We start from the raw sequence: 14,008 nt of genomic DNA on the forward strand, positions 1-14,008 counted from the left end.
CATACCTTTTCATTGCTAAAAACTAAGGAAAGGTATTAAAATCCTACACCAGTGACCAGGTTAGGTTCTGTAAGATAGTTACCCTAACAGCTATCTGCAACCTTGCGCCACGGACTCCTGGGACGTAGTATAGGTGATATCATTGTATGGACACCACGGTCACCAGATCAAACACCACTGTATTTTTACCTGTGGGGGAATTCTACCACTTACGATAGGAAATAATTACCTTGATGCATGTAAGGATGAAAAAAACACAGAAATTAAAGCATTGACTATGTATTTTTATTACGTGTTGCCGTTTAAGTGACAATCACAGTAAACCTCTCCTCCGTAACTCTTCTCCTTTGCGTATTGGTGCGTGTCGAGTGCGTAAGCGTGCGTGCTCGCACGTGGACGTCTCGCAGGATATGTTTCACCTCTATTTTCATTTTCCATTCCAGTAATTCATTAAAAAAAAATAAAAGAAAGTCGCCTCTGCTCCGCCCTTAAATAAATATGACTCGAAAACGCACGAACAAACACCCACGCATGCGCACTGCGAACGCACAATGCTCACCCACACACTGAAAAATGTGAACAGTACGATCTAAGGATTGTTTTTACATACATAGTTTTAAAATACAGAGTTTTTTTTTAGGGGGAGGATATTTCATTTCGTGAACTTTTTTAATAGCCACAAATAGCCTATATATATATACTTATATCCATTTTTATACACATCTCCCTTGAATGTACACAATGCAATATAAAAATTAAAATGACTTTTCTTTGATTTCGGACACTACAACCAAAAGGTGTTAAACTTAAATGCTTTTCAAAGTTTTCTTTGGAATTTAAGAAAAAGGAACATTTTTTTCTGTACATTTGCCTTTTACGGGAAGGGAAGAAAAATCACACTTTTCTGACATGCAGCTCAAATTTCTCTAAGGCTACTGTACATACACATATGACAGAATTATAATGAATACTATTGATTTAACATTTTTTTTTGTTTCTAATCATCGATATTATTGTATACTGACGCAATACCCATTAGAAAAGTTATTGTTCCGATTACTCACTTTCACACACCAAAATTTCTTAAGACTGATTTTTTGGTAATTTTTTTTCTTATTGCAGTTGGCAACACTCGTCGCCACGTTTGGGACCATCTTCTTACAAAGTACGAATGGTTATAATTTTGGGGAAGGGACTCGAGAAGATACATCTGGAGCAGAGGAAAAATGAAGGTAAAATAATTCTTGTACATTTAAAACTGGTGACTATTTTCTTACATCAGTTCGCACACTGTTTTATCTGACTTGTTTATCCGTGTCCTTCACGAAATTTATCACATTTTCTTCTCCACATACACGTACGTAAAACCAATACGGAACTGCACACGGCGTAACAGTTTCGACTTTCGTCCACTTGGGGGGGATTAGGGTACGGGTTTGTGGGGACGTGGTACAAAAACAAAGCAACAGTGGTGACACCTACACGAACACCTTTTGCACTAGGATTAGGAAATTGTTTCTTTTTTGTAGGGGGAGGTGCGGTATCTTTCAAATACTGAAGCTACGCTGGTACAGTGAGCGCGCCCTCATCATACGATGGGGAGAGTGGTCCTTGCAATGCTGCCAACCTCACTACGCGTGCATGTGACCGTTTCTTCGGCACGGTGGGGCGCGGCCGCATTTTTTTCTTTGCTTAGGATAGGAACGGAGTTGTGGTATTTAGGGGGCGAACACTGAACAAACATGTATTGTTTTTAAAGGGGGGTTATGCTGCCGCAATGTATCCCATAATGTTGCCGTACAGGGATTCAGGTCAGGGTTTTGAGGCGTCCTGCGTCTTCGTCTCCGTCGTTGAGGATGCGCCTGAGGACGAGACTTTGACGGCCGTGTGTAGTCCTGCCGAGGCCAGCTGCTGGTCGATTGATGACGAGGAGGAAGAGGCTGAGGAGGCCCCGGACGCCGTGAGGGAGGACAGCGGCGTCAGTCCAAGACCGCCGTTGAAGGAGAACGCACTAGATCCGGCGACCGCGGCGGCCTTGTTCAGCACGGACGTGAGCGGGGTTATTCCGCCGGTCGCCGCGCCGGCGCTGCTGTTGATGCTCCCGATGCCTCCGTTGAGGCCGAAAGTCCTCGAGTACGTCTCCAGCAGGCTCACGTCGCCACCGAGGTGTCCAGGGGCCGGGATCGAACCCCCGGCACCGTAGATGCGGTAGAAGTCATGCGGCCGCGCGTACGGACCTCCAGGGTGGTGGTGCACGCCCGTCCGCGCCAGGGGCGACAGGAGCTTCCCCGCCGCGCCGGACGTCGAGTAGAACGCGGACGGCATCGCGCCGGCGGACACCTCGCTCTCCTTGCTGGCCATGTCCGCGAGGGACCATATCCTCGGCTTGGCGGACGTCGTGCTCGTCGACGTGGACAGAGGGGAATCGACGGCCGGAGACTTCTGGTCGTGATGCGGCTTCTCGAACAGGCATTCCGGGGAATCCGGTCCGCTGTCCGGCCTGGACTCGCTCCACTCTCCTCCGCAGTCGCTGCCGGTGTCCACGCCTCCGGTCCGGTCCAGAACGTCCAACCGGTCCCTGTCCATTCCTCGGTCGCCGTCTTCACTGGAACCAGTACCGGAATCTTTGGAATCTGCGAAGCAAAAACACACCTTCCATCAGCATACTTCAACGTCCACTTAAAAATACTCATGATTTCCAATATATGGCACATACTATACACACCAACGGCAATTATCAAAACTCAACAATCAAGAAAAAAGTTTCGAATCACCAATAAATAGTTTCTGGTAACAAAACATTTGTTTTAAAAGCCGACAAACAAAGTTTGTTCATCCGCACCAAATGGCGTTTAGAAATCGTTAATATTTGTTTAGGTTTACCACAAAATTTTGTCAAAATTAATAGTTAGTACTATGTGTATGGATGAAACAGTGTTGGTCTGCGCTAGTTGTATTCACGATAAAATGTCATATTTCGGAAAACACTAGTAGCTACCGTGGATAGAGTGGAGCCTGGCAACTGTGAATTTGTTCAACTTTCTCGAACAGCCTAAAAGCATATCTAGACACATTGCATACAAACTACGTAAAGTGACGTCAGCTTTAAAAAATTGATTTAAAAATATTCCTCGTTCTTTAGTTACAGCCTATTTGCGAAATTTAAGGGCAACGTAAATAGGTATTTTGAGAAGTTAGTGAAGTGTTTCCTTTATAACTAGGAACATTTTCCTTACTTGGATGATTAACAAACATATCTCTTATTAATCATTATTCTTAGAAAATAAGTCTTTTTGGCATTAGTTATAAAAGTTTTCTTTGTTCTGTTTAAAACATTTAAAACAAAAAAACATTTTATTTGTTTCTTTAAAAAAATTGCTAACCCTGGCTCCTGCGGGGGAAAAGGACAAGCAGGTGTCTACTGTCTTTAAATAATGCTCTAATTAGGGTATGTTGCTTGGTGGTGGCAATTAGAGGGGGGGGGCGAACATACACGTCCTCCCCCTCCTTCATCCTCACGCAAACATCGAGCATTTCCGGCGCGACTTCCACATAAATATGGAAACCGGAGCAATAAGACAAATCGGGTGAGGACAGTTCGGTGTGGTCCCATGCGGCGTCAGAGACAAACCCACCCCACTCGACTTCCTGCCCGTACGTTTTTTTTAAGGGTTCCACTCGCCGCTTAGGTAGCGAACAATTCACGATTTCCGGTGATTTTCCTTCCTTCCTTCCCTCTCTATGACGTAACAACACGGAATACCTTGGAAAACATGATCCCAGTTTTAATTCCCCTCCCCACTCTTTCCATTTGTCGCCAAGGCCTTTGGTTACGATGTCTTTATCTTCACAGAAAAGTCTGGGATAACCACAAAATAAATTCTGGTAACGTAATACCAGCACCAGTTTTTTACGGGATGACTATTCCATGACAGATAAAGTTCAAGTACTGTACAATTCCAAGTTTTCAAAGCGTATTTCCCAAAACTTCAGTAACCATTGTTGTAATAAGACTTACTTTACGTTAACATTTCGCATTAAACATTTACCAATAGTGTGCCTACTATTTCCTTTGCCGTTGCGTGTACGAGCTAGCTTGCGGCTGTGACGTGCGCCGTTGGAATCTTATAACTGGTGCAGCAACGAAACTACACTTGTTTCATACGACAAACGGCAAGATCCAACATTCAACAGCAGTCGACAAAATGCGGCAGTCGCATGCTACATCTTACACTATGCGTGAACGTTTATCTTTGAGTATGCGTGCAACCAGCATTGTATACCTGCACGGGTGAAAAGGGCCTATTAATGGAGATTTCTTTTGTGTTCATCAATCAGAAAAGTCCACGGCTTGCTCCAGAAATCCCCTGGATTACTTCCGCAAACGAGTATCGTTTGCACAGCTATCTCTCTACGTTGGTTTATTTCCTAACATTGTGGACACAGTTGCTGATAATGGTTTGAAAGACTTGAAGCAAGTTTAGATCTTACCGACAGATGTCACTACTTGTGCACGCTGCGTACGTTACCTACAACAGCTCGAAGTGCAACATCTTCTGTAGTGATCTGTGAACCTGAGCAATAAATATCAAGGAACACATTTTCATGCCAAAATCGTGGTTATTCTGCACTAAAAATTAACCATTGAGATTCAGTTTGTTCAATGTGTGCAAAGGTTCTGTTCCGAAAGTACAAATTCGTCTACCGTTTACGATATATTAATTACTTCTATGAAGATTTTCACTACTTGGGGTTGATTGGTCTGGCATTCTAGGGAAATTCTAGAACGCTTCTGTGGTCGAGCGTCGAGTTTTCGACTCAAAAGTCGTATTTGTCTCATTTTAAGTCGCTTTTGGCTAATGGCGACAATAAGGGATATTTCACACCGCAGCAACACGCGACGCTGGAGGATTTCATCAATAGAACGCAGACTCTTGCGGCTTGCCATGTTGCTATTGACTGGTTCGTCCCCAAGCGACATGTGCCGTGTCTCGCTTCGGTGTGAAATGTCCATAATGATGAATGCTGATTTGGTGAAAATAATAAGGGAAAATCAACACCAACAATATGCTCAGAACTTGAACCAGGAAGCTACGATAACAAAGATGCTGAACCGATCGCGACACACACCGAGGCTCCCTTGTTTTCGTTTCTTTGTCAGTTTCGTCACATCAATCATTCATCGACGTCGTCGAGTTTAATCGAAAGGTGTAGAGAAGCGGCGTAAAATAAGTTGTTAAAAATACAAATACCAGAAAGTACTAGTTAACTCACTTGGTGTTAATGTCCGATAAAAACACTTCATAACTGAGTGCAGAAGAAATTAAGTATGACAACAGTGGCATTCCCAGAGTAGGATTTATGGTCGGTAATATTTACTTCCACATTTACCCTCGAAAGTTCTAAAACAATGTTTGCCACGTGAAAATATTGAAAAATATAGCTCACAACGGGAAGACAATTTTCAAACTTGAGCTCCTTCATTTGTTTTAATTGATGAATCTCTGTTGTAGGTCTACTTTATGCACCGATAGGCTAATCGGGACTGGACCTACAGTTTAAAGTGGAATCTGAACCACTGTGTAATTTGCCTCCACCATGTATGGAACTCGGGACTCCTTGATAACAAGGCGACGACGTTACCACTACGCCATTGAGGAGGCCCAGTTCCTTCATTTCTATTTGTATGATTATAACTTAACGTCGCTTCTTGCACCTTTCCAGTTTAACTGCGACGGTGAATGGTTTATTGTAATGCATGGAACATATACAAGTAAATGCCCATGCATAATCGAGGTTTCGAACCTGAGACTTCTAGCTTGTGACGAACAAAAAAATGGTGGAGAAAATATAAGTGCAGATGGCAGCACTGTCGTTCATCTATACTATGCGAGACAAATCCAGGCTCGAAATGTGGACTGGATCTCTACACGAAGGGGCATTCGTTGAGCGCATTCGATTAATCTGGGACTAACGTAAATATACCTAGTAGATGCGAACATCTTGTGGAACGTAACAAGAGTCGTTAGTGTTATACCGCAGTTTCCACTCGAAGAATCCACCGATTGTTCAACAAAACCGTGATAACATTTCGTTAAGATATAAAGTATGCAGATGTCTTCACGTCCGAACAACGATTGTCATTTGTCAATTCATCGAGTGCTCCTTATCTCCTTGTTAAACAGAAACCGTGATTTTCAGTTCACAGCGTGTTTTCCACAACTTTTTTACTTCTTCTTCTTTTACTTGCACTAAGTGCCTTGTTAGATAGGAGGAGACGCTTCTGCTGCTATCTGTCGGCCTGCATCGATATCTCAAAGGGAAGGCGATAGCCAGAGGTTTGTTCAAGGCAACAAAGGAAAGCCGACGATGAGAGTGGACATTTTTTCTTTCGTTTTTTCAACTGTTTTTTTGGGAAACCTGGCTCACAAGTGTCACAAAGTGAGCTCCTGTTTGTACTGATAACGTGCGAGGTGATTTTGCTGATGTGTGTACACTTGTATGTAGTAAGCCGGTCGTTTTTTCTCAAATATCCATGCCATCTTTGGTCCCTCGGTAGTGCAAGACTGAGAAATACGTAAATGATTACCAATTTACTACTTCTGGAATTTTGCCTTAATCGTATCTTGCATCCATTGTACTTTTCAGTTTCTCTCTTTTTCCATTAGTTAACATGCAAGATTTTATCACTGAACCATGTGGCAACAGTTGTGCTGTTTCGGATGCAACCACGCAAGAAGAAAAAAAAAAACTTCCCTTTCCGTTATCAAGAATCGGAAGAACATTGGCTGCATCCAGAAGGTCAAAATTGTTGGATTCAGTTTGAACCAAGATGACTGATAAATTAATAAGCAGCTGACGCACTTTCCATCATTACATGAATGGAGAGTTCTAGTGTTCTACTTGGCTAGCATCGACAAGCAAAAGAAGCTTTACTACAAGAACACACAGTGACGAGGCTAACTAACTCTATTTCAACTGTTGGGTGTTCTGGACGCACCCAATGAATATTTCATAAGCACAGATATCGGGTCTTACTTATCGCACAACACTTGAGCAACCTTGTGTTCTGACGTCACGGGAGATGGCTTTTTAATTTTAGGCTAAATGCCTACGTTGTTAGGTTAGGCTAGCTATGTCTAGTTCTCTTAGCATAAATAATAAGTTTTCATTGTATTTATGCTAATGGAACCTAACCTAACAGGCCTAACCTAACCTCGTAGGCATTCCTCGTCTGACGTCAGAACACAAGGTAGCAAAACTGTTCTGCGAAGAGGAAGACCCACAGAATTGAGTGATATGCTTCGGCGGCCATAATGGGATCACCCTGCGTGGTATCTTGGCTCAAGTTTAACCACTGTTGAAGGGATAGGCTTTTCTGAACACAGACAAGAAATGTTTGGAATATCCCCCAAAATTTGTTCACAGAGCCGACAAACAAATTATTATTCAGTTAACAATTTTATCAAAATTATCAAATTTGGTAAAAGCTACCATATTTTTTTATGGGTACAAAAAGATCTCAACTACTAGTTGGTGCGAGACAGGACTGTTCTTTCGAGACAAAACAAGAAAATTTGTAATTTCAGCAGTAAAATTAATTATTGCGGCAATTGAGCATTTTAAACCCAGTGACGTGCGGTGACGTTGACACTTGGGGTAGCAATCAGTGGCTTGCTCAAGGGAGGGGTTAGGCCCCTTTAGGGCCCAGTGTTCCTAAAAATAGAACGTCAAAAACAGGAAAAATTTGCAAAATGATGAATGAGTACTAAAAAAGTACACGTAACCCCCATCCCCATTTGAAAATAAAAAAAAATGATTTGACTACTAAGTGAGAGATCCTGGGTTTGAATCTTGGCTTGGCCATGCGTATTCTTTGAGTGTGTCCCTTCATCAATTATATTGTATTATCTTCGCGATTAGCCAAAACTGGCGGAAAAGAGAAGTAAAATGAACCAAATCAAGCAATCAATCAATGATTTGACTTGATTTTTGTTACTTAGCGTCGCTTTTTTGTCACATTTGTTTAATTGCGAAGATGATACGATAAATTAATGAAGGGACAAACACAAAGAACACCATGCCCAGGTCGGAGTTCAAACCCGGAACTCCTGGTGTCCTAGCGCGCTGTTCTAACCACTCCCCCACGGTTGGTTGATTTGGTGTTTTAAGTCCACATTATGCACAGAAACAAAACAGGTAACAAAACACACTTTTTTGTAGTTTCTTCAATAATATTCATTTGGCTTCTTGAGTTCTGAGATACATTTTTCATTTCGAATTATTTCATTATTCACTGCAGAGTACAACACAGGAACAAGAATGCACGCTCATCGCGGGTTCGAATCCGGACCTGGATTGTTCGAGGTTCCTTCATTAATTTCATCACATCATCCTTATTTTCGCGATAACCAAATGTGGCAGAAAAACGAAGTAAAATACACCAAACCAACATCAATATGAATGTGCGTTCTCTTGCCCAAATAAATACATCCGTTGGAGGCCAAGAGATTAGTATATTAAAAAAAAAAAACACTACTAAAACGAGGGCGAGAGAGAGCATGAGCAAATATTTGTAATTTAATCATTATACGTATATTCCATATTTGATAAAAAATAAAATAAAATAAAAAATAAAAAAGCATAACATTATTGTCTGCACATAACACGTTCCCATTTCATAAATAATAAAACTACATCCCATATTATACATACATATTGTACAAAGTGTAAAAGATTTTGTAAATACAGAGAACATAAGTAAGTACTGCAGAAAATTTTCCCTTGAGTTCTTTAGGGAATTTACAAAGGAATCGAATGGAAACCAATCCCCTATCTGTCCTATAGGAGATAGACTGAGGGACCTGAAAGCACGGGCTTTCAACCATTGCAGCGGGGGCGAGGGGGCAAGGGAGGTAGAGGCAGAAATTTTTCCTTTTCCTTCGGAAACCCGTTTCTACCTGGAACTGCTAAGGCGGAAGAAGACCGAGCTAGGCCAGTTTTGTCCGCGGATCACACCGATGGACGAGAAACGTGTGAAAAAAGAAGTGTTGTATATGAACTGTGGTTTTAACAAGACAATAAATATTGTGATTTGAAAATCATTAGAGATTGATTAATCTATCTCTGCTAGACTAGCTACTCCTCACTGCACGTCACTATTTAAACCATGAATTGTGAGAAATGTCCTTTGTGAGTGTCAGGGTTCAATTATAATGCGTTTTGTCTATTCATGCTTGAGAAAATCGTGAACGAAATTATACACAGGTTTGAGAAATATATCATCCAGTCTTCACGTCTTCACTATGCGTATAAAGTAACCTTAATTCAAACATATCAACTTTTTTACAACACTAATCGACATGTCTCTTGTAGTACTTTAGAAGTAGCAAAGGACACAGTTTCACGGCTCATAAGTCATTAATTGATGTTAATAAAGGCTTACCTTGCGACGGATGATCCTTCCCGACATCCTTCCCGTTTTCGCTCTTCCGACTGCTCACGTCGTCGTTATTATTGTCTTCGTCCTCTACCCTGTTCCGAGGCTCCCACGTCATCTTGTTCTCCTTCTTGAGCCTCCGCCTGGCGTTGGCGAACCACGTGGACACCTGGGTGAGAGTCATCTTCGTGATGATGGCCAGCATGATCTTCTCCCCCTTGGTCGGGTATGGGTTCTTCTTGTGTTCGTTGAGCCATGCTTTCAGGGTGCTTGTCGTTTCTCGCGTCGCGTTCTTCCTTCTCGCCCCGTTGAGATCCATACCATACCTGAGGAAAGAGAATTGGGACATTAGAAACTAGAAGAGATACAAAATTGTAATTTGCATTATTGTTCAAACACAGTAGATCCCTTAGGATTGTAAAATCGTCCAAATGATCAGGACTTGAATTCTGTAGGAAACTGGAATCTAGTGCAACGACTCTTAGTGACCTGCAGGACACCATAATTTGTATTTCGGTCAGTTGATTTTCTTCAGAACTGATCTTGTCACTCCTTCCACAGTGTGTTACTGTCATCGGGGCAACTAGTTTGAACCTGGTTTACTTTTAAGCCTATAGTATTTTTCTAATGATGAACTGGTGCAATCTGCGGGTGTCTGATATGTGTTGTAGTTACCAAAATTGTTGCCTGAACGATTCTACTGTTAATCTTGACCATTTTGGACTATTTTGAGAGTAAGACGAGGTAACGGGGAGCAAGTTTCGTGCTATCAAGGCCACCATTGGTGCATGACGTTCCTCGTACAGTCTTTCCCGTCGAGAAGAGGTTAATTTTAACTCAACCTCGAATTGGGCACAGCTGTCTTCGAATTGGACACACATGGCCATTTGCTGCAAGAACTGGTCGATCCAGTGTGTCGCATGTGTAATGTAATTTAAAATGTTCGGCACATTCTTATTGAATGTACCGATTTTACATTCCCAACAGTTTATAATATTTTGACCACTGACCGTTGAAGGACTTTTAATACAATTTAATATAAATTGAAATAGATACATATTCTCTCCACTCACATTTGTGATACAAGATATTGCAACATACAGTCGAAAAAGTACAAGAAATGTGAAATTCATGGGTACCCTCATCATCAACAAATTTTATTGGACTTCAGCTTTACATCTGGCTGATTACGCCCACAATTCATAGGTAATTACTTTCTTTTAAAGCCGAGGAGTATACATACAGGCGAGTCAATGACTGGAAGCAAACAGGTATTGGTGGGTGTGAAAGATGATATCAATGTTGCTCAGAAATCCGACTTCTCTCGTAAAGTTATCTCGTTTCGAAGTTGATACGAGTATTCTAAATCTAGAAGAAAGTCTGTAAGGTTCAGATTTCGATTTGTCTATATGTATGTCATATAAAATAGATTTATGGTGCCACAAAACTATTACAAATATCTACACGACAAAGATAGGTTCTTGGAAACTATTTTTGGCTCTATGGTTATATACAGCACTCCTGGTTGCAATAAGCGGCGCGATTGGTCCCTACGGGGACGTGTTTACAACGTCACACCGGGGGTATGGAACAACCAGTCAGAAGAGGACATCCTTGAAATGTTCCCGCGCTTTTGTACCATTGGTGGGCAGAAATATGGCTGGTCGTAGTATGGTGCGCGCTCAGTACACTCGAGCATGTATAACACAAATATACGGAGCAAACGCGCCCAAGAAGAGTATGGGACGTACAAATATTGAACAAATTCTAAGGCTGCAAGGAAAAAGTTGTGTGTGTGAGGAGGGGAGGGGATTACGGTGGGTCGAGGATTGCTCTTGTGAGTGTGTGTGGCGATAGATGTGACGTTACGTAGTCCAGAGGCCAGTTTGGACCAATGAAAAGCTAATTTGTTAGAGCAGCCATTCGTTCAAAGAGGGCGTTCCCCCTCCACACACACTCCGCGTGCCACCGAAACCAACCCCTTTCCCCCGACCACCCCTCTCGGAAAGTGCGCCCCTTGTCCATTCCGGTGATTGGAAAATAAAAGAAGAAAAAAACGTTGATGGGCGAGCGGTGGCGAACTAATCAATCTGTGTACGCACGGTGGAGACAATCAATCTCTTATTCTGGACCGCATCGCCCTCCACCCCCTTTCCCTCCCGCTTCCCGCCCGCCCCCGTTTTCGATTCCCGCACCCTCTCTCTCTCTTTCGCCGTGCAAAGCGTTGTCCGGGGTTTCTTGAAAAAGTATAGGAAACCAACTTCCCACTACCAGACCACGAGGTGAGTGGATAGACGAAATACGTGCATCTCCGTTGACAATATTTGGAGCTGCTTAACTCCATTGCAACGCATGTAAGTATCTTATTCGACTGGCAGCTTTCAAATAGATGTAGTATGCTACGTGCTGCCTGGAAGCATGCTGCATGCTACACTCGTTTCGAAACCTGAAGGAATGTAGGGAAGAATTCCCACTGGGTATTTCATTAGTAACGTTCTGGGATGGGGCATATTGTTGTCCTCTTGCGTTGCTTTTCTGCCCATTCTCGCTAATCGAGACGATGAAGATGAATGATGATTTCATGACACATGTCCAATTTAGGACTCGAACCCGGAACCTACAGAGGAGATATCACCGTATTATAATATGGATAATATTTTGAGATACCGATAGAAGTAACCCCATTAGATAATCTGTAAAAGTTTCGGGATTCCGCTAGAAGTTACCGCATTACAGAATCTGTAGAGTTTGGGGATACCATTAGAAGTTATCATATTAGAGAAAGTTTGGGGATATTATTAGAAGTTACCGCATTAGAGAGTTTGGGGATACCATTAGAAGATATCATATTAGAGAATAGGTAAAAGTTTGGGGATATTATTAGAAGTTACAGCATTAGAGAGTTTGGGGATACCATTAGAAGCTATCATATTAGAGAATATGCAAAAGTTTGGGGATATTATTAGAAGTTACAGCATTAGAGAGTTTGGGGATACAATTAGAAGCTATCATATTAGAGAATAGGTAAAAGTTTGGGGATATTATTAGAAGTTACCGCATTAGAGAGTTTGGGGATACCATTAGAAGTTATCATATTAGAGAATAGGTAAAAGTTTGGGGATATTATTAGAAGTTACCGCATTAGAGAGTTTGGGGATACCATTAGAAGTTATCATATTAGAGAATAGGTAAAAGTTTGGGGATATTATTAGAAGTTACCGCTTTAGAGATAGTGTTGCCCGCGAGACGAGACTTTGGCCTGTCTCGTCTCGTGGAAGTCTCGTGGAAATGCTGTCTCGTCTCGAAAATATTCGTTTGTCTCGGGACACATGATCAATCTCGTCTCGTCTCGAATTTTTAAAAGCCTGTCCCGTCTCGTCCCGTGGGCAACACTATTTAGAGAGTTTGGGGATACCATTAGAAGCTATCATATTAGAGAATATGCAAAAGTTTGTTGATATTATTAGAAGTTACAGCATTAGAGAGTTTGGGGATACCATTAGAAGCTATCATATTAGAGAATAGGCAAAAGTTTGGGGATATTATTAGAAGTTACCGCTTTAGAGAATCATGGCAGGGCTCGTTGTCGCCTCCCCAAATTTCAAGACGATAACGATTGCACTTCAGATCAAGAGACGAGAGCCGCCGCCACCTTCCTTCAATGTTATCATGGTTCATTCTCCTTGAGAAGGCACTTGCGAAATCTACGCTCAATTTTTTCTAACACCGGTGTTCTTACATGTTCGCGACAACATGATAACTACCTTCTCTCTTCACGTTAACTTATCTGCTACCTGACGTCTTGAGGCCTTAGCACATTATCGCGTGATAACATTGTGACGGTGGCCACCGAATCCCGCCTCCTGCCTGGTCACTTACTGATTATGAGGAAACCTCTCCTTGGCGAATTACGTAACAAGATGGCGCACGAGTCGACACTTGACCCGCCTTGTAATCGAGGGGTCCCGGATCAGATTCCCGTTCGAGGCGCAGATGGTTCAATCTAAACTCTGTTGGGAGAAAGAACGAACTTCAAAATTCTATTTTTGTCTTTTCCGTCGATAGCCAGAAGGATTACACGAACCGCTGAATCGATCGGCTTGGTGCAGTTGCCGTGGTGAGGGGAAATTCTCATGGTGTTCTGCGTTTCGAGTTGCTTACCAAACAGGTGGCACCCTCAACAAGGCCAAGCACGGCGAAGCCTAATGGTTGTCGCCGTGTAGCAAGGGAATGGGTCTCCGATTCCCTGCCTCTCCCTGAAATGCGAGCGACAGGAGAAGGTGTCGTGAACGACTGGACAAAATTCAGGCGTGTAGCAACGCCGCTTTTCCCCCCCCTTGAAACTCCCACAACTGGAGGCGAAAAGTCTGGGTTTCCTAAAGTTTATCCATTGGCCGGTCGGACTTAGTAAAAACTGAAGGTCGTCTCGTGCGCAAAACTATTTCTGAGCATTTGCCAAAATAATTGTAGAAGGTTTGCTGGCAACTATCCCACAATTTGATTCCTCACACCACAATTAAAGGCAATGAACAATATACTGTCGTATAGCAATACAGTCAACTACAGGGC

General features: G+C 42.4%; 1 protein-coding gene across 5 annotated transcripts in view; it reads right to left on the minus strand.

Moving 5' to 3' along the window:
* Positions 1 to 269: 269 nt before the first annotated feature.
* Positions 270 to 14,008, minus strand: part of mirr (iroquois-class homeodomain protein mirror) — a 120,991-nt gene continuing 107,252 nt past the window's right edge. For all 5 annotated transcript variants that reach the window (XM_083144282.1, XM_083144278.1, XM_083144279.1 and 2 more), the window contains 2 exons: positions 9,446 to 9,765; positions 270 to 2,633 (listed from right to left, as the gene is read on the minus strand). In XM_083144282.1, the coding sequence (XP_083000408.1) occupies positions 1,813 to 2,633; positions 9,446 to 9,765 (1,141 nt within the window). In that variant the 3' untranslated portion in view covers positions 270 to 1,812. The remainder of the gene's footprint in view (positions 2,634 to 9,445; positions 9,766 to 14,008) is intronic.

Source organism: Lepisma saccharinum, chromosome 23, assembly GCF_977018435.1.
Source record: "Lepisma saccharinum chromosome 23, izLepSacc3.1, whole genome shotgun sequence".
NCBI classification, from domain to species: Eukaryota; Metazoa; Arthropoda; class Insecta; order Zygentoma; family Lepismatidae; genus Lepisma; species Lepisma saccharinum.